The sequence below is a fragment of the Podarcis tiliguerta genome (genome assembly GCF_965153285.1).
Source record: "Podarcis tiliguerta genome assembly, chromosome: 6".
NCBI lineage: Eukaryota > Metazoa > Chordata > Lepidosauria > Squamata > Lacertidae > Podarcis > Podarcis tiliguerta.
The window spans coordinates 91,873,626-91,894,719 of record NC_139539.1 but is presented as its reverse complement, the minus strand read 5'-3'; the positions used below and the strand labels follow the sequence as shown (position 1 = coordinate 91,894,719).

At 42.3% G+C, this 21,094-nt stretch overlaps 1 protein-coding gene across 2 annotated transcripts in view; it reads left to right on the top strand.

Annotated features, from left to right (window-relative positions):
- The window catches only part of RALGPS2 (Ral GEF with PH domain and SH3 binding motif 2), a 103,688-nt gene that overhangs the window by 20,620 nt on the left and 61,974 nt on the right, over positions 1-21,094 (top strand). For both annotated transcript variants that reach the window (XM_083446346.1, XM_083446345.1), the window contains exons 2-8: positions 4,666-4,797; positions 5,170-5,277; positions 5,875-5,925; positions 9,499-9,582; positions 17,376-17,465; positions 18,090-18,182; positions 20,342-20,468. In XM_083446346.1, coding sequence (XP_083302472.1) covers positions 4,741-4,797; positions 5,170-5,277; positions 5,875-5,925; positions 9,499-9,582; positions 17,376-17,465; positions 18,090-18,182; positions 20,342-20,468 — 610 coding nt within the window. In that variant the 5' untranslated portion in view covers positions 4,666-4,740. The remainder of the gene's footprint in view (positions 1-4,665; positions 4,798-5,169; positions 5,278-5,874; positions 5,926-9,498; positions 9,583-17,375; positions 17,466-18,089; positions 18,183-20,341; positions 20,469-21,094) is intronic.

Below are 21,094 nucleotides of genomic sequence, written 5' to 3'. Positions count from 1 at the left end.
GTACAATCAGGAGGAGTTGTCATTATCCTAGCGAAGCAATCTTTCTTTTGTTACAACAATTTAATTTCTGACTTATTTATAGCGGGGGTTTTCCTGTGTGTAAAGGTAAAGGTAAAGGTACCCCTGCACGTATGGGCCAGTCTTGATAGACTCTAGGGTTGTGCGCCCATCTCACTCAGGAGGCCGGGGGCCAGCGCTGTCCGGAGACACTTCCGGGTCACGTGGCCAGCATGACAAGCTGCATCTGGCGAGCCAGCGCAGCACACAGAACGCAGTTTACGTTCCCGCTGGTAAGCGGTCCCTATTTATCTACTTGCACCGGGGGGTGCTTTCGAACTGCTAGGTTGGCAGGCGCTGGGACCGAAAGATGGGAGCGCACCCCGCTGCGGGGATTCGAACCGCCGACCTTTCGATCGGCAAGCCCTAGGCACCTGTGTGTAGATCCACCCTAAGAGAGAAATCTTGTTTTTTGTTTTTATTAAAGCACACCACAAATGAGGCATTCAGGAAGGAATATTACCACTGGGCACGTGTGTTGGATAGCCTGCTTTCAGGAAGTTGTGAAAGTAGGACACCCCACTCTAGATCAGAAGTTCTCAAAGGGCATGGCACACCACACTGATGTGACAGGAGGGGATAGCAAGTGTGGTGGGGGGGATTCAAGGACAATCAAAGAAACATTTAAACATTTCTGTGTAGTGTAATATAGTATAATACAGTGGTGCCCCGCAAGACGAATGCCTCGCAAGACGGAAAACCCGCTAGACGAAAGGGCTTTCCGTTTTTCGATGCACTTCGCAGGACGAATTTCCCTATGGGCTTGCTTCGCAAGACGAAAATGTCATGCGGGTCTTGAGATTTTTTTTCGCTCCCCACCCCCTTTTTCTAAGCCGCTAAGCCGCTAATAGCCTTTTAGCAGCTAATCCGCTAATCCCTTAAGCCTTTAATAGCCTCTAATAGCCGCTAATCCACTAAGCCGCTAATAGGGTTGCTTCGCAAGATGAAAAAACCGCTAGACGAAGAGACTCGCAGAACGAATTAATTTCGTCTTGCGAGGCACCACTGTATAGGAAAAGACAGTACACCACCCAGGACATTGTTTCCTCTGCACACTCCTGCCTCTGTCCCCTTCAGCAGAGAGTCACCTGCTACCACCACATTCCTCTGGGAAGTGGCAGGAATCTTTCTATCCACTGTCCCTTCCAAAGCCTCTTGGAATCTCCCCCTTGCGTATTGGAGCCTATCTGGAGGTTGTGGGGATAGGTTACAAAGGCAGGAAACATATGGCTTGAATACTTCCTACTCCTTCCTTTCAGCTTGCCTTCTCCAGAGTGCATTCCCCTTCTCCAATATCATCTCCAAGGAAGGTAGCAAGTGGGTTATCAGCATACTTATCCAGGGTCAGTAGCCTTGGATCTGAAGGGGTTAGGTCAAGAACGGGAAAAGACTCCTCCATCTCCTCCTGTCTCTTTTTCCTCTGGGGAATGGCAGGAATCATTCTGTGCACTGTGCCTTTCACAGCCACATTGGTGTCTTCTGAGGTTGGCAAATGCTGTCCTAGCTCCTCTGGCCCAGAATGCTGCTGTTCTGTGTGCCCAAGAGTCTTGCCCTTGCACAGCGTAACCCTGCTCCCTGCAGCCCCCCCCCCCCCAGCACAGCCTCAAAATCTGCTCCAGAGGGTTTGGAGAACAATGTCCACAGGATCTCCTTCTTGGTCTGTCACTGCCATTGCCAGTTCAGACCCCACCAATATAAGTGAAGTGAGTTTTGTTTGTTCGCCCTTATGTGAATCTCTTTAAACATGCTTAGATTGAGGCACACACCCCCCCCCCCAATTTCCGCTAAACAAGGAAACTTTACTTATTGGTTTTGGAACAAGTCAGTATATTAAACCATAGAGTCTGAAGGTAGTTAAATATCCTAGCTTGTTCTGAATGTGGCAGCCATTGTTTCCTAGTTTGAATGAAATGGGAAGCTGTTTAATTAGAGATTACTTGCTTTGATTGCTTCATTCCATGAAGGAAGAAACAAAGGGCTGCATACAAATCTCAGCTTAATAAGATCAAATTTAATATTATGAATGTGACCAATATCTGATTAAAAATAATTACGCTGGAAATCACTATGAAATAGGACCAATAAAAGTTTGTTGGGATTTGTTCTCAGCACAAGGTGGCAGCAATGCATCAAGTAGAAGGCGGACCAAATATTTTTGTAAATCTGCAATTCTCAAAGGTTTACATTCTCATTTTAAAATGATGTTGGCTAAACAGCAGCATGAATATGCATTCTGTAAACTGATGGAAACAAGCAGCGCTCTTAAAATAAACAGCTTAATGCATTAATAGTCTCCGATTAGCTAAGCAATTGGTGATAATCAAGCTAATGTATTCCTTTATTTCAATCTCTTTAAAGCTATTTATTTCCATCACAAACTGCTTTCCTGCCAAAGAAAATCCTATTCAAAGCAGCAACCAGCATTGTAATGAGACTACAACATAATATATCATACATGTGCTTAAATACAGAATAATTGCGCACATAAAATGAGAGTCAGCAGCTGCCAGATGTCTGCTGGAATATATTATTTATTTATTTATTTTACTAATTTCCCCAGTTGAGAACAAAAGAAGTTTGGCAGCCATTTTTTGGGAAGGGCCATGCCATAATTGTAGCATTGCAGCCTAAGATACACTGTTTCAAGCAGCAACAAAAATGTCAAAGGAAGAATCAGGGGTGCAGCTGACTCCTGATTTTTTTTCTTCGAAATTGCAGCCACCCGGTATCAAGACTGTTAGGTGGCTGGCTCTGTCCACCTATCAAAGTGATCCACCAAAGATTGGCCATCTCCACTGGTTCACAAACCCCTATTTTTTCAGAATGTAAACTGGAGACTGTGTGCATTTAATATAAAACTGGAAAAATAAGACAAAAGCCAACCAGTCCACGGGTTAACCATTCATTCACAGTTGGAATGACATTAGAGTTGCAATAATTATTTTTGAATCTTTTCCCATAAAACATCCCAAAGCAATGTAAGAATAACAACTTTTATCAAACCAATTTTATAAGCATATATATGTTATTGAACCTTCAGGTTTTGTTTAATTCAGGGGTGAGGAACCTTTTTTAGGCCTAAAGGCTGCGTTCCCTCTTGGCCAACCCTCTGGCAGCTACATGCTATCATAGGGCAGAGAATCTCTCTTTTCCATGGATGAGGTAGGAATGGGAGCAGAAAGACCAAGAAGCCGGAACAAGATCTCACCCCCTTATCCCTTTCTCTGTAGCAATTCTTCTGAACCATCAGAGACTTTTAAGATTTTCTGTCTTAAATTAAAAGCACATGTAGTATTTATACAGATGGAATTCAGGTCCTCTACTATTTTGACACAAATACTTCACTATTTGATAGTGCACTCAAAAGTGAACTTTGTCTCATGAAATAACCAATTAGTTCTAATTTGCTGTTGTGTATCATCCATATATCTTGCCCAGTGGCGTAGCGTGGGGGGTGCAGGGGGGGGCGGCCGCACCGGGCGCAACATCTGGGGGTTAGGGTTAGGGGGTGCAAATCCACGGGTTAGGGGGTGCAAATTACTTGCCTTGCCCCGGGTGCTGACAACCCACGCTACGCCACTGATCTTGCCACAATCTTCTGAAGGGTCAACTGGATTGCAAGGGAATCACAATATCAGTTGCATAATATGGTATATATAATAATAATAATAATAATAATAATAATAATTTTTATTTATACCCCGCCCTCCCCAGCCAAGGCCGGGCTCAGAGCGACTTACAAGCAATAATAAAAACAAGTTGAATGATTACAACTTAAAAACAAAATTAAAATACAACATTAAAATATTTAAACATTAAAATATAGCCTCATCGTAGGAGGAGAAGGAAAGGAAAAAAGAAAGAGAGGGAGGGAATCAAATTGGCTCCAAGCCAAAGGCCAGGCGGAACAACTCCGTTTTACAGGCCCTGCGGAAAGAAATCAGATCCTGCAGGGCCCTGGTCTCATGAGGCAGAGCGTTCCACCAGGCCGGAGCCAGAGCTGAAAAGGCCCTGGCTCTGGTTGAAGCCAATCTAACTTCCTTAGGGCCCGGGACACTAGGGTGTTGCTATTTATGGACCTTGAGGCTCTCCGTGGGGCATACCGGGAGAGGCGGTCTCGTAGGTACGAGGGTCCTAGGCCGTGAAGGGCTTTAAAGGTCAAAAGCAGCACCTTAAATCTGACCCTGTACTCTACCGGGAGCCAGTGCAGTTTGAAAAGCACTGGGTGAATATGCTCCCATGGCAGAGACCCCGTGAGGAGCCTCTCTGCAGCATTCTGCACCCGCTGGAGTTTCTGGGTCACCTTCAAGGGCAGCCCCGCGTAGAGCGAATTACAGTAGTCAAGCCTGGAGATGACCATCGCATGGATCACTGTGGCCAGGTCGGGGCGGGAAAGGTAAGGGACCAACTGCTTGATGCGGCGAAGGTGGAAAAATGTCGCCTTGGCTGTTGCTGTAACTTGCGCCTCCATGGAAAGGGAGTACTTGATTGAAGTCTTCTGCAATCCCATAGTTGGACAAACATTCCTGTCCCATGTTACACTTTGGATGATCTGTTTGACTTTCTTGATTTATGGAACCATAAGCTGCTTTTTAAATTTTCTTTCAGGAGTGATGACTCTGAAGATGAATCATTAAAGCCATCGCTGCAAATGTAGGGCAGTAAATCAATGGTGTGGACAGTATGGACCTAATGAATGGGCAGCCCAGCAATGTTAATATTGCAGCTACTGCTTCAGAGGTAAGGAGTCAGCAATAGTCAGCTTAAAAAAATGCAGGAGCATAGTACATGTATACAACAGTGCAGCTTGAAAGAAGAATGTATTTTGCTATGCAATAAGTTCCTGTTCTTTGCTGGAGTATTTTAAGCAGGGATCATGAAAATTTTAAAACTTGGAAAGGGTGCCTCTGACATTTGGTACAGTCTAGGTAAATAGGATGTTTTTGTGGTGCTCCCCCTTTGTGGAATGCTCTCCCCAGGAAAAAATGCCTGGCGCCATCACTGTCAGTCTTTAGAAGCCAGACAGAGATGTTTTTATTTACCAAGGCCTCTCTTTCGGCTTTTGAGCAGGTATGCATTCATATTTTCAATTTTGTATTTTTGTTTTCTTAGAAGAGTAGCAGCTCGGAGTCATTAAGTGACAAAGGTTCTGCTGAACTGAAGAAAAGTTTTGATGCAGTGGTATTTGATGTTCTGAAGGTTACACCCGAGGAATATGCAGTAAGTAATTAATAAGTAAATGTTTTGCTAATTTAATAGTCTTGCAGTCCAGTCCTTTAAATGTTTCCTCAGAAGCCCCATTAAGCTTAGTAGGAGTCACTCCCAGGTAACTGTAGAAGAGTCCAGCCTTATTTAATTTTCTCTCTGCCTGTCTATACCTACCTTCTCCTTTCCTGTTTATTATGTTCAGGGCTTTTTTTAAAGCCGGAACTTACCTGAACTCAGTTCCGGCACCTCTTTTCTTGATAAATAGCATGATCACATTATTTGCCAGATTCTGCTGGAGGACATTCCTGATAGGGATGCTACCTCCTCCTAGATCAGGCATGGACAAACTTGGCCCTCCAGATGTTTTGAGACTACAGATTTAGAAGGCAATTAGGCCTGATCCAGCCCCAGGGCCTTAGTTTGCCACTGTAGATTTTCTCTTTTACAGGAAGCAGAGATGGCTCATTGTAGAGTCGAGGAACAATGGGAGGGCACACCATTTTATGATGGCCATTTTTCTAATATTTAATAATAAAAAGCTGGCCCAATCTTGAAACATTCATTCCAAAAGGACACAACTCTTACTTTCCTTATCACTTTTTTTCAAAGGGCCAGATAACACTAATGGATATTCCTGTATTTAAAGCTATTCAGCCCGAGGTAAGTTTTTCTTATACAACCTTTTGATTTTAAATAAATCCAAGCCAGATTTCCTTATTATGTCAACCCATGCATGTATTCTGGAACTAAATATGTGTGCCAGTGTGTGTATGCATGTACAAATAATTTGTGTTTCATGTTACATAATTTTAAAATGGTACCTAGTGGTGTCATCTGGAGTAATTTGGTTGACCAGTGGTTGGTAGGCAAAGAAAGAAAACGCTACAATGAAGTATACTTTTGCTATTCAGTTATTCTTCTTATAGATCATATGGAACTGAACCTCTACGGAGACAGGTAGATTTTTTTTTTTAGTTTTTGTAGTTTTCCTGAGTGAGTTCGAATGTTGAGAAAATATTTAATTCATGTTCCAAACATTCCGTGATAACAGAGTGGAAAATTACAGATACAAGGACACTGAAGTTATTAGCCAGCCATAATTTCTGGTGACCACTAATTACAGTATTATGCTCCTCCAAGTCATCTCTGCTTGCAAGAAAGCTTGGAGCAGGCAGTGCTCAAACAAATATAGGTATGGTCAGACCCACAATCACACACATTTTCATTGAGAATAAAGGCATATATTCACTTTGTGGAACTCCACTCAAGTTTCATCTTCCATATTCTGTGGACTGTTTTTACAGTCCACATTTTCTGTCCTGACTGTGCAAAGTAGCACTGACATGAAGGTAGTTGTTTCTAAATGAGAAATAATTGTGGACCAGAGCAAAGTACAGTCTTTTTGCAAGAATTTCTAAACCTTTTTTTTTTTTTTTTTTTTTGCATTTCCTAAAATTATAAACTAAATTTTTAAAAAACTGCATTCACTAGCATGCATGTTTTATTTTAAAATGACTTCTGCTCTCTTTCTCAAATGAAATCATGCACAAGTGGGTTAAATAAATGTGTTGTGTTTTGGGGTGTCCAGTTTGATAAAGCTATTCCTGCATGAATAGCTATTCTGTTTAAAGATGAAAATGCAGTTCTTTCGTAAGCATCCTTTAATGATGGCCTTCAAGCTGCTGTGAAATGAGCAGTTGCTTAACATAACAAATCCAGCCTAGGCTGTTTTGTTTTCTCTGAATATGTCCTTAACTTGCCTTACTTTAAGGATTTGCAATATTTGTGGTATACTTAATTCTGTGTACCTTTTTAAGCGCACTCCAAATCAAATTAACGTCTTCCAAAAGGAGTTTCTTATAGGAACTAACACTGTACCTCAGTTTGGTAAATACTGCTTTCACACTAGATTACAGAAGGGTTATTGTAACAGCCTGGCAGATATAAAATACATCATAGAGGTGGTTTAAAATAATTGTTAATGTTTTATCATTGAAATTAATGAACACTGCTCTTTTAACAAAATTAGTCCTGAGCAAAATTGTTTATCTTGGAATTATTGTTGCACTGTCTAAATACTTAATCACTTCCTAATTTTAGAACATACCTATCAAATCAGCAGAATTTGGCATCCAAAGCATTTTTACTAATAAGATCTGCTTTTGAGAAATAAACTTTACATACTGTACATATGCATTACCATTATCTTCCAGTTAGCAGTGGACAATCTGTGAGATGCTGCACTCCTGTCTTCAGTCTAGCATCCTTGTAAACACAAAAAATTACCAGAGAATGGATAGTGTTAAAAAGCAGTTGTAGGGATATAGAGCAGGAAAGGTGGAGCAGCAGGTAGGAACTGGAGGGAGCAGAATGCACTTGCAGTAACCAGAAAAAGAGTGTGAGTGACTGCTTTTTATCTTGTCTGAACATCTTGGCTGCTGTCCCAAGGGAGCTTCCACATCAGTGGCATAGCGTGGGTTGTCAGCACCCGGGGCAAGGCAAGTAATTTGCGCCCCCTAACCTGGGGCAAGGCAAGTAATTTGCGCCCCCCCCCGCTGCACTGTCCCTCCCCCCAGATAGTCCCTCGCTCTCTCTCTGCACTGCATGCCTGGCACCCTCCCCTCCACAGTGGGCGGTGACCTGGCGGCTCGGATCGGATTCGCACAGCCAACACTGCAGTGAGAGAGAGTGAGTGAGCCAGGTAAGGGCAGAGAGCTGCGAGTGCGAGCGCGCCCCCCCCCCCGATGTTGCGCCCGGTGCGGCCGGCCCCCCCTGCATCCCCCACGCTACGCCACTGTTCCACATAGAAGCCCCCACTCCCCAAGCTGGTAGATTCCTTGCAGGTAGTGCCAGCAATTAGATCTTGGTGCAGAACTTGCAGTGGCTAGACCAGGCATAGGCAGCCTTTGGCCCTCCAGATGTTTTGGCCTACAACTCCCATGATCCCTAGCTAACAGGACCAGTGGTCAGGGATGACGGGAATTGTAGTCCAAAACATCTGGAGGGCCGAAGGTTGCCTATGCCTGGGCTAGACCACTGGTAAGGAGAGTGCTTCGCTTCCCTAGCAAGTATTTTTTTGATACTTCGGCGCTCCTGAGTCAGACCAAGCCTATACTCTTGAGATGTCTTTACAGGTGAAGTCCACACCCTCTATTCTGTGGGGACATGTTGCATTTTTTATTTGTAAGCCATAAGGTGTTGAAGGAATTTAAGCCTGCTATAGCTAGCATGTTGAAAATTATTAACTTGATGCTGATTTTGAGTCACGTTCAAAGCTTAGAAGGATTTTTAAAAATGTTAGACGTGTAAGATATGAAAGAGATTATTAACTTAATGTGCAAGCACTTCATGTCCCCGTTAATATCTTGGGATGGAATATAATTCAATCAGCTTCACAGTAACAATTAGTCTAGTGCATGCCAGTATCCAGTCTAACATTTCCCCATACTTTGGCCACTTCTACAGAAGCTTTGGGCTTGAATACCTCCCTCTCCCACTTTTGCATGCTTGGATCCTCTCCTTCATTTACTTGTTTGAAGTGGGTTTCTAGTTATGGTCTGTAGACAGCTTGCAAAGACCATAGTTGGCACAATTTAGATGCAGCTGAAAAGTATTGTTTTATCAAATCAGGAAGTGAGGGAGGGGTGTGTGATTCTGAGGTTTCAGCACAAACAATACTTTGCCATTTTGTATGAATCAAGCTATTGACAATACTGTTTTCCTGTTATGCATCAACTGGACATAACAGGTGCAGTTACAATTTCTGGCATTTCAGAGCTGGAAAAATCAGTGGACAGTGCTGAAGGACACAGTTGGCCAAATTTAAATATTCATGACCAGGCGACAACTCAGTAGCTATTTCTGTCCCAGGTGGTCAGTTCTGCACTTAATGGTGCATTTTCCCATTAAATAGTCCATTAAAAAATTGTAGGAGAACGTGTCAGACCAAATCTTGCTCCATGTTATTTTACCTTACAAGCTTGAAGAGTCTTATACTGCCACTGTAACTTATTAAAAAGTTCAGTTGGAGCTCATAGAATTAGGAGGAAAGAACTCACATTTATATATCATAATTGCAGTCTTATTGGCAACCATTAGGAAGAGCGTTGTTTTGTGTTTTATTTGATGCACTGTGTTAACTGCACTGATGATAAAATAAGAAATTCCTACCTCGTTTCAAAATGTGGGTAAACAGTTACATCAGCCTTAAACTATTTCTCACTGTTAACCCAGGAACTGTCAAGCTGCGGTTGGAATAAAAAAGAAAAATACAGTTCCGCACCCAATGCAGTTGCCTTTACAAGAAGATTCAACCATGTAAGTTTTCAGTTTACATGTGGCACCTTTGCTGTGTACGTCAAATCATTCCATTTACATGAAGCTTTAAAAGATGCAACTTATTTCTTTTGTTAAATGTTGCTGTGTATTTGACTGAATAGTGTTTTGGATTTCCTCTCTGGCTGCATGTGTGATAATTAGCTGTTTTAAAACTGTTTTGAAACTTTATTCTTATTAAGCTAGCTTGTTGTTTACATCCCTGAATTGACCGTGTTTGGAGAAGGAATGGGCAGAAGATGCATTGGGATCTAGCATTTTATATTAGATCAGCAAGAATTTCTGCCTCCAACTGTTTGACAATATCAGAAACATGAAGGCCTTTTCATTTCTTTTCTCTAAACTAGACTGTTAGGATTCCTGAACAGTAGTATGGACTTGTATATGTAGGTCACCCCACTGTATGGTTCATGGAGCACCATAGCTTTTCAGCCTGCTATGTTTTGAGCTCTCCAAAATACTGTCCTGTATCCCTGCACTTCCATTGCGAGGTTCTTTACCCCACCCATTTAAATTATCATTATTATTTTTTTCATCTTCATCTCCACTGGTAGGTTTGTTCCAAAACAGACCCTCTTCAGCTCCTGTGTCCCTACCCTTAAAATTAGTTTAGAAGCTGCTCTGCTTCCTTTTTTAATTTTAAGTGCCAACAGTCTGGTTCCATCCCTTTTCTATAAGCCCAGGTTGTTCCAAAATGTTCTGCAGTGCCAAACCCCTCTTCCCTGCTCCGCTGTCTCATCCATGCATTGAGACTACACAGCTTTGCCTGTCAAGCTGACCTTGTGCATGGAATTGGTAGCATTTTGGAGAAAGCTACATTGAAGGTCTTTACTTTCAGCATCCTACCTAGCAACCTAAGTTTCATTTCCAAGACCTACATTTCCCCATGTCATTCATGTCAACGTGCATCATGGCCACTGACCCTTCTGCTAGGCTATCTAGATGACAGGTGACACCTGCAACCTTTGCACCAGGCAAGCAATTCAAAATTTGGTCTGCATGCCCATTATACACCCAGGGTGTTGATTAAATGGGAAGTGGGCAAAGGATGGTGAGTTTACTGGGGGTTACCTTCCTGGGGTAGAATAGTGGGCTTTTATTTTTAACACTTTCCCAAAGTTGGGGTTTAGTCTAGTTTTTTCATTTACCATGGCCTCTCAAGCTTCCCTATTAGGTAGAGCTGAGAACGAAGTTCTACAAGTTTACCACCCCGAGGTTTTAGCACCTGATCTATAAGTCATTACAGGATTTAGCTACTAGCACATGGTGCCTTTATTACTCTAGGCTGATGTTTTAATTACCGTATTTTTTCCTCTATAAGACTCACTTTCCCCCTCCTAAAAAGTAAGGGGAAATGTGTCTGCGTCTTATGGCGCGAATGCAGGCTGCGCAGCTATCTCAGAAGCCAGAACAGCAAGAGGGATTGCTGCTTTCACTGCGCAGCGATCCCTCTTGCTGTCCTGGCTTCTGAGATTCAGAATATTTTTTTCTTGTTTTCCTCCTCCAAAAACTAGGTGCGTCTTGTGGTCTGGTGCGTCTTAAAGAGCGAAAAATATGGTACCGTAACTAACAAAGGGCTCATCCACAGTTTGGTTTATCCCGTGCTTCACTGGCCACGCTTTGGTGGCACAGGAGTCTCTGGGATCCAATTACAGCATCCAATTACAGCACAACACTATCTAGAATATAAACCTCCATGTGCTAACTACATCTTCAGTGACAGTTTGCATGGCACATGTTTGTGCTGCACACAGCCACACCTTCATACTAGTGTATGCTATGGACGTCATGCTAGTGATGCTGGACTCACCAAGATGTACCATGGTGACTACAAACACAAGACATTTCGCAGAGAATATATGGAACTTCATACAAAGTTCGAGGCTGGGCCGGGATCTTTGCTAAAATTGCTTTGGTTTCAAACCCAGTCAAGGAGCTATTGGCAGCATATACTATGACGAATACATCAAAGGGGGCCTTGTGGACAGGGCCTCTTCACAAGGTATAGCCAGAGAAGCAAGGACTGTATCCCTCTGTAGCCAGTCCCATAAGGAACTGCATTCTCCTCCTTGCATGGAGGGCTCAGAAGGCCACTACTTAATAAGGGTTCCCTAATAGTGGCCTGCAACCTTATTTCAGGTGGTTTGTCATTTAAGAACAGGAGCAGGGGTTGTGAACAATGGCAGCAGTGACTGTTCTGGGATGGAAGTGCCAGGAGGAAGCAACATGAAAGAGGTGGAGGATTAGGAGCCAGAAATGCTCCTAATTTTACTGATTTACAATAAAATACTACAATTAAGATGCTGACTTTAGCAGACAATACCAAATTAGAAAAATATCTGCCGCAGAAGCTTGTGTGTGTGTGTGTGTGTGTGTGTGTGTGTGTGTGTGTATTCATTAATTAAAGCCATTCAGACATATTATGTGTTGCTCATTGTTAACATATCTATTGCAAGAGTGGTCTGACTTTTTTATGTCTATTAGAGCTGATGAATTAGTGCCTTCATCATTCTATTTTTAATATCTATTAAAAATAAAATGGTATGAACAGTTTCTCATAGCTACATCTGACTGCAAAGACAGTCAAGGTCAGGTATTGGAATATGCACATTCCATGAGACATAGATTTTCAGACAAATAATTGACACCAGTGTGGCAGCAGTTCTCACACAACATAGTTGATTCCAGACAATGGGGCTTTTCTTCACAAACTGGAGGTGAAAGGTACAATATATGTAGAAACTGCAATTTGCATCACCTACTTCCCCTACTTCAAAATCTGAGTTTAGAGGTTACTCATGCACTTTAGCACAGCTTCTACAGATGTGAAAGTAGTTAACTAATTAGCCATGGAAATACTAGAACCCTCTTGACATACTACAGTCTACTGCACAATACCCCTGCTAGTTTTAAAATTCAGAATGCTCTTACTAAAAGCCATCTGTAAGCCATTTACTGCTACCATCCTTGCCAAATGTGAATACTGTTACACTTTTCGGAAGAGTGGAAGAAAATTGGAAGATGGTATTCCTTGTACTGTTTATATTCAGAAATAGTCTTGAAGGGAGAGTGATTCCAGTTAAAAAAAGTGAACAAAAAGTAGAAAATAAATGATTTTACGCATTAGCAATTGCTGTATATTCAAGTGGAATTCACACCTTTTTACAGAAAGAACAGGTTGCTTACTTAACAGCTATGGTTGGATTCTGTGGCCGCATAGACATTGTTTTAAAACTTTGGAGAGATGGACTAGTGTTCTGGAGATCTGTCCACCTGGACCCTCAAGAGACTGCATGCAGTGACTATATGAGGAAGTTTCAGAGACGAACAGATTAAACTTTTTATTACAGAATGTTTTCATGATGTACAGGCACTGAAGCAGAGTATACCTTACCTCTGAAAATCAGGTGCACACAGAGGACGTTTTGACGGGGTGTGGGGGTAATTGGTTTGCTTTCGTTCTTGTTATTATTCTGTATTTTGTGGTTTTTATCTTGAATTTTTATGTTGCGAATTGAGATCTGTGGATGAAGGGTGGTATACAAATTTAATAAATGATAATGATAATAAGTAATACGTATTAGTGGGGACTAACATATAACAGGGCAAGCAAGTCGTTTCCAAGGGAGGGAGGCAGCAGGTCTTGCTTATAGCAGCTGTGCTAGGGGCCGTTTGATTTTTGTATACAATTTGAATTCTGTCGTATAACTACTATTTGGCATTATGGGCAGCAGCATTTATTTGGTTCCTCTCAGTTTTCATGCCATATTGCACAGTTAAGTTTTCAAATAAATGTAGATGCATATAACATACAGGGGCATGATTTTTTTTTTTAATCTTTGCTCTAGGGTGATAGCATACTATGGAGGATATTGCACTGTACAGTGGTGCCCCGCAAGACGAATGCCTCGCAAGACGGAAAACCCACTAGACGAAAGGGTTTTCCGTTTTGGAGGTGCTTCGCAAAACGAATTTGCTATGGGCTTGCTTCACAAGACGAAAATGCCTTGCGATTCCTGGGTGTTTTTTCCCCCTCCCCCCCTTTTCCCCAAGCCCCTAAACCGCTTAACAGCTGTTCGCTAAGCCGCTTAACAGCTGATCGCTAAGCCACTTAACAGCTGATCTAAGCCGCTAATAGCCTTTTAGCAGCTAATCCGCTAATCCCTTAAGCCTTTAATAGCCGCTAATAGCCTTTTAGCAGCTAATCCGCTAATCCCTTAAGCCTTTAATAGCCGCTAATAGCGCTAATCCGCTAATGGGCGTGCTTCACAAGACGAAAAAACCGCAAGACGAAGAGACTCGCGGAACGGATTCTTTTCGTCTTGCGAGGCACCACTGTACTTAACTAACAAGGTGAATAGCAAGAGCTACCAAATTCCAATTTTGGTGTCAATAAAAATGGTCCATTTAGGTACAAAGTCAAAATGGCAATTGAAGAGTAAAATGGCTTTGCAGCTTAAAATTGCCCAATGCAGTGAGTTAGCTCATTTGTACAGGCTACATATGTTTCCTGGACCAATGGCATATACTTAACTTGTTTGCTTATACTTAATGAGTCGGAGCATTACAGGCCTGGAGGATGTTATTCCAGGGGAGTGATATTAGGAATCCGGAATCAGCAGAGTTAAGGGGCGGTAACAAGATATTTTCCAGGATATTCATAGATAGCCCAGCAATGTAGTGGGAGCCCCAAAGGCCCACCAAGCTTCATTTGTCACAATTGAGGTCAATGCTTTGTGGTTCCCAAACAAGTAACCTGGGTTCCATAGAACTCAACTCATATGTTGCTGGAATAGAGACTTTTTCTTAAGGGATTGTATTCCCTCAAGATTCCTAATTCCAGCTGTGGAAAATAACAAACACAGGAAATACATAATGACACAAGGGGCAGAAAACATGGAAACAGGCTATTTAAAGGTGGAGCAGCCTAGCTTGAAGTATCCCATGGAGGTTTAGCAGCAGGCTGAACTATTGGCTGGCTGGGTGGAACAGACGGAACCATAGAACAGCTGGATTGAGGAAGACAGAACAGTGTTGTTTCATGATGGAAGATAATTAAATATTTGGTTTCCAGGGTAGGGGATGCCCAAGATGAAAGGTGATTGGACTGAGAATTAGGCTGGATGGACAGTCCTAGGGGGGAAAGGTGATGGTCAATACCTAATCAGGGCAGAGTGTCCCAAGTGCAGACCATATTTCTGCTTGAGTAGCAGGGAGATGCAATTCTTTTACTAATTAGATAAGTATGGACTGTTTAGGGTGGGCTGTGTTGCCCCCTATGATTCTGCTGACAGAAATTGAGCAGGGTCGCTCCGTATGTAAGTACCATTGCCTAACTTCTCACAACACCCTGAATCTCATTTTCCCCCCAGGAATTAATGCAGAATTCTGAAATTCTTGACTCTTTATATTAAATCCAAAACCAAAATTGTAGAATACATAGAACATATCTGCTGAGAAAATACGTGTGAGCAGGAGTGTCTATTTGTTCAGGGATTCCAGTGCTCAAAAGGACTTATTCATATAGCATAAATATCAGCCCTGCTTACTACTGCCACTGTACTGGCCTGGACATTGAGATTTCCTCTAGGCATTCTCAAGATCCTGTGCACACCCAGGACGACTCCCACCCACTCAGAACAATGACACATCACCAATTTATTCAGAAAGGCCCTTCAAATCACTTGAGGTGACAGGTGTGCAAGAAGGCATGATTGCAAGTTCAGAGTCCCATTCTGCATGTGTGCTTGTTACATTAGTCACTGGAGTCTAGCTGCTGTTCTAAAGCCATAAGAGACATATTTCTCCCTTGTCATTTTTTCCTTTTCAACAGTACATTAAAGCACAAACGCCTCCCTTATATAATTTTTTACGCTTTGGAAAAGCTTTCCAACTTTAAATTATTTTAGTGGTAATCTTTGGGTTTTGGTTTGGAATTCCAGAGTCTCTGTGGCATCAACAGCAATGCAGAACTAAAGAGAGGTGAATTCCATGGCTGTATTATATATAAACAAATGTGGGGCTCTGCAACTTCATTATGAGATAAACTAGGTAAACACTTGATTGGAGTGACAAATCCAGCTAAATTTCTCAAGAAACACATTCCTGCTTTTTTTGGAAACTAAACTTTACAATTCTCTAAAAGATGCAGACTTCAATGTTGAGACTATTTCTCTCCACATGCTCTGTACCTGAAATACGTGTCCAAATAATTCCCTGTTGCTCAAATCAGCATGTGAGTTTTAGAACCTCCTAGGTTCTTGATTCCTCTTTCTCCCTTAAATTCACAGTGCCTGCAGTAAAGGCTAAAAGTCAATGCCAAATTACATGTGATTCTCACCATATAGTTTGCCTTTGTGCCATTTTTATTAATAATAGCAATACTTTGTTGCAGTGCTTTTTTTCTTAAAAAAATGTTTAGGGGTACTCATATTGAAATACAGTGGTGCCTCGCAAGATGAAAAGAATCCGTTCCGTGAGTCTCTTCGTCTTGCGGTTTTTTTCGTCTTGCGAAGCAAGCCCATTAGCGGATTAGTGTTATTAGCGCTATTAGCAGTTTAGCGGCTATTAGCGGCTATTAAAGGCTTAAGGGATTAGCGGATTAGCTGCTAAAAGGCTATTAGCGGCTTAGATCAGCTGATAAGCAGCTTAGATCAGCTGTTAAGCGGCTTAGCGATCAGCTGTTAAGCGGCTTAGCGAACAGCTGTTAAGCGGCTTAGGGGCTTGGGAAAAAGGGGGGGGAGGGGGGGAAAATCCCCAGGAATCGCAAGACATTTTCGTCTTGCGAAGCAAGCCCATAGCAAATTCGTTTTGCGAAGCACCTCCAAAACGGAAAACCCTTTTGTCTAGCGGGTTTTCCGTCTTGCGAGGCATTTGTCTTGCGGGGCACCACTGTACTGCCCCCCAATGAGACCAAACAGATTCACAAAATGTTTAGGGGTATGTGTACTCCTGCCCCCCAGAAAAGCACTGCTTTATTGAATTGGGAGTGTTGTGTTTATATAACTAACAATAAAAAGCAAAGTAAAACAAAACAAGGGAAAGGGGGGAGGAATGGATCAGTATTCACAGCTTAGGATCATTTTCAGTTTACAGAGGTATATTACCTGCACATTCAGTGTAGCCTTGTCAGCCTACTGATTTATATAATATAGCCTACTGATCAATAATACTTATTATTTTATTTAATCTATTATATGTAGCTAGGTTATGTATGGTGAATCAGGATAGGCCATCTGTTCATTGTAGGCAGCACAGCAGAGTGGGGTTAGCCCTTTGCTCCTGCAGCAGTCCTGAGCAGAATCGGTCACACCCGACACAGCTGCTATTTCAGAATGCAAAGAGGAGCTTTCCTCCCATTGTTGATGATAGGCATTTGGGGAGGCATTTATTGAAACTGAAATTTGTATTGGGGTTGAAATTGATATCAGTATCAATTTCATGGTATGGTAGTAGTAAGTTTGAATTAGTTATAGTAGTTAATATTTTTGAGTATTAGTACTATGTATACATGTTACACATTTTATCTTCTTAGTAGGTTCACTATGCAATTCTTGTTAAATATAGCCTGTTAATATAATTAGATTAAACAGCAAAACTTTAGAAATACTCATAGTAGTGAATGAATTTGCATGTTTCTGGTAACTAGGCTGCTAACGAAAATCAATTTTCATAATGTGAAAACACATGAGAATGCCAAAATCCCCAGTCTTATAACAATACCACTTTTTATTTTCTGTTTTTATATGTATTATTACCACTTTCTTTTTTTTTAGGTAAGTTTTTGGGTAGTTAGAGAGATTCTTCATGCACAGACGTTAAAAATACGAGCTGAAGTTCTGAGCCACTATATTAAAACAGCTAAGGTAAGAAACTTTTGTTCTGGAGCCTTTATCAGGGTTGATAGAGACCTAGGTTTACAAGTACGCTCAGTAAATATTTGGCTCCATTAACATATGACTCGAAGAAATGTGTGGCCTTGTTAGTTATATGAACTCTAACCTGGAATAGTTGAACAATATTCAATGATGATGATTCCTGATTATACTTTGAAAGAGCAATCAAAAGGTGTTAAGTGTAATATTGCTAATTCATTTGTTTGGGGTATGGTGTGGCAAGAATACTTTCTGGGACATGATGCAGATAAATGATTATTTTCCTTCCAGTGGCTAGTATATGACTAAGTCAGGAATGCCACATCACTGCCCATGGGTGTTTGGATTGGTGACTTAACTATGGTTTATTGGCCAGTGTTTAGTCTGTTTCAGACCAAGGTCACACACAAAGCTTATATCTATTAGGTTGTAGTCATGAAGGCATGCTTTTCAATTACACCTTTATCATAATTATTTGGAGAGGTATAATTTCCCTCCGTTTTTCAGTTTTTTGTTCATGATGCTATTTTGTAAAATAGGCTGATAATTTAAGTTGTGGCAAACTCAATACATTACAGTACTAGACGCTAAACTTCTGTTTTGTTCTGTTCTCAGAAACTCTATGAGTTGAATAATCTACATGCTCTTATGGCTGTGGTGTCTGGGTTACAAAGTGCCCCCATCTTCAGGTTGACCAAAACTTGGGCGGTGAGTGAACTCGGGTGTTAACACTGAGTTAGAGATTTGTGCAGTGGAAGCAGAATGATTAATAATAATAATAATAATAATTTATTTATATCCTGCCCTCCTCGGCCAAAGCCGGGCTCAGAGCGGCAAACATCATACGAGTAAGACAATGCATAAAAACAAGCGATCAATAAATACATCCCACAATTAATTCAAACAAATTAAAATTAAAACTGGACAAGTGGCAATCTTCAGGTTAAAATTGAAGGCAGTTACCAACTGTTTCCACTGATAGTATAAGAACCTGTGAGTGGGCTGGGAACCTCCTTTGTGCTTGTTCTTATACAAGGAGAAAATAAGTCAAACTGAACCCTGACCAAAGGCCTGGTGGAATAGCTCCGTCTTGCAGGCCCTACGGAAAGATGTCAAATCCCGCAGGGCCTTAGTCTCTTGTGAGAGAGTGTTCCACCAGGCTGGGGCCACGTCCGAAAAGGCCCTGGCTCTGGTCGAGGCCAGTCTGATCTCTCTGGGGCCCGGAATCTTTAGGATGTTGTTGTTTGCAGACTGTAAGGTCCTCCGTGGGGCATACCAGGAGAGGCTGTTTACAGGCAGCTCCCCGTTTACAGGTGTCCAGTTTGTGTCCAGTTCGGGCATCGCACCAAATCTGGAAGTAACCTGGAAACGTCAAAAGATGTCACTGAAATGTCACTAAAAGAGCGGGATGGGTGCGGGGCGGAACAGGGTGTCTGTAGGCTTTTTAAGGGGGTTTCAATTATACCGACACATGTGTGGGGCCTTGGAATGTAAACCCCGCATAAATGGGGCCTGCCTGTAGTTGATTTCAGCCAACTCCTAGGGGCTGTTGCCTCCCCCACAATAAAATATTTGAGGGGGCTGTGCCTCCACAAAGTTGATGGGTATTCCCATTCCAATTGTTTGTGTGTGTGTGCTCACACTGCATCATATAGTCGATTATGTGGGGCAGGGCTTACCTGGGCGCCCACAGTACTTTATTCAAGTTATCACCCTGGTGTTGCACATAATGTAAACTTACCTAAATCCCTTCAGTTCCCTTTGAAGTCTATCCTTATGAGTGACCGTTCCTAATGGTCTGATCTGAAAGCACAGATGTTCTGCTCTCTCAGAAAGCTTAGATTATCAACGCCCTTTCTTCGCGTTTGTCTATTTTGGTTCTCTGTTAAATAGACTCCTAGAGAGTGATTCAGTGCCCCTTCTGTTAATATTCAGTCAACCGTTCTGTAATTTGGCATCCTTCTGTAAACGTTCATTTATCATCCAGGTGAGAACTATAACTGACTCAGTGGCTGTGTGTACAACATAAGAATTCTTTTTGAGGTGTGTGTGTTACTCTTTCACTCTCATGGAGTCTACCCCTTCCTATAGCAGTTTATGCTTTCAGGATGGTTTGAATCGGCAATATTATTGGGTGATGCCCAGTGGTACTGCCTACTGACAGGAGAGGGAAAGCATTTTTGACAATCTTCCATCTACACTTTTCAGCATCGTCAATGTCAGGAGTCAGCAAACTTTTTCAGCAAGGGGCCAGTCCACTGTCCCTCAGACCTTGTGGGGGGCCAGACTATATTTTTTTGGGGGGGGAATGAACGAATTCCTATGCCCCACAAATAACCCAGAGATGCATTTTAAATAAAAGGACACATTCTACTCATGTAAAAGCATGCTGATTCCCGGACCATCTGTGGGCCAGATTTAGAAGGTGATTGGGCCGGATTCGGCTCTCAGGCCTTAGTTTGCCTACCCATGGTCCATGTCTTCCTAAATCTGCTCTGGTGGGTTCCCCCAAACCTCTGGAGAATAAGTGCTGTCGGAGGAAGGGGGGATTGTCAAATACTTTTTCCTTCCTTGTTCTGCTGACAGTTTCCCTTCTAATCTCAGACATTAATACCACTCTTTAAACTGAACCCTGTATTGTCAAAGTACTATTCCTGCGTCATCAAACTACTATCGTAATATACAGTATAGCATGGCTCAGAACTTTTCACAATTAAAAAGCTTTCAAATTGTATATGATAAAACAGTTGTAACTTTTCAGTACAGTATTTTATTATGCATAGTACAAAATAATTGTTAACTTCTTTGGCGGTGGGAGCCATTGGTTTCCAAATAACTATATTTTGGTTCTTACCCTCTTCCTAAAGCTACTGAGCCGAAAGGACAAAACTACTTTTGAGAAGCTGGAATATGTAATGAGTAAAGAAGAAAATTATAAGAGGCTTAGAAACTATATAAACAGCTTGAAGATGACTCCTTGCATTCCTTATTTAGGTAAGATGAACGTTTTAACTTTGTTTACTGGTATCATAAAAATATTAGTACCTGTTTGCAGTGGAGGAGGAACCCTCTCCAGCACCTGGGGCGGGGCGAACCGCCCGGTGATGCACGCGCTACGTCTGTACGGACTGCACATGTGCGGCAACCGTATGGACCGTATCCCTCACAGTCCGTACGGGATGCCGCACGTGTGCAGTCCGTACGGGATGCTGCTTGCATGGCGTCCATACGGGCTGCTGCGCAAGCGGCATCCTGTACAGACTATGCATGTGTGGCATCCCGTACGGAGTGCGCATGCATGGCATCCATACTGGCTGCACGTGCCCTCGGCCGCTCTACAGCTGGGGGGGAGGCAGGGACCATCTTGCCACCCCCCCCCCCGAGTGGCACCCGGGGCAGCCCGCCCCCCACTTTGTACACCCCTGCCTGTATGGACCCTACACTAGGGCAACTCCTTCCTTCCTTCCACCAACCATAGGGAAAAGGGGTAGGGGGAAATGATGGGGGCAGCATTTTTAATGGCTTTTCAAGTACAGTGGTGCCTCGCAAGACGAAAAGAATCCATTCCGTGAGTCTCTTCGTCTAGCGGTTTTTTCGTCTTGCGAAGCAAGCCCATTAGC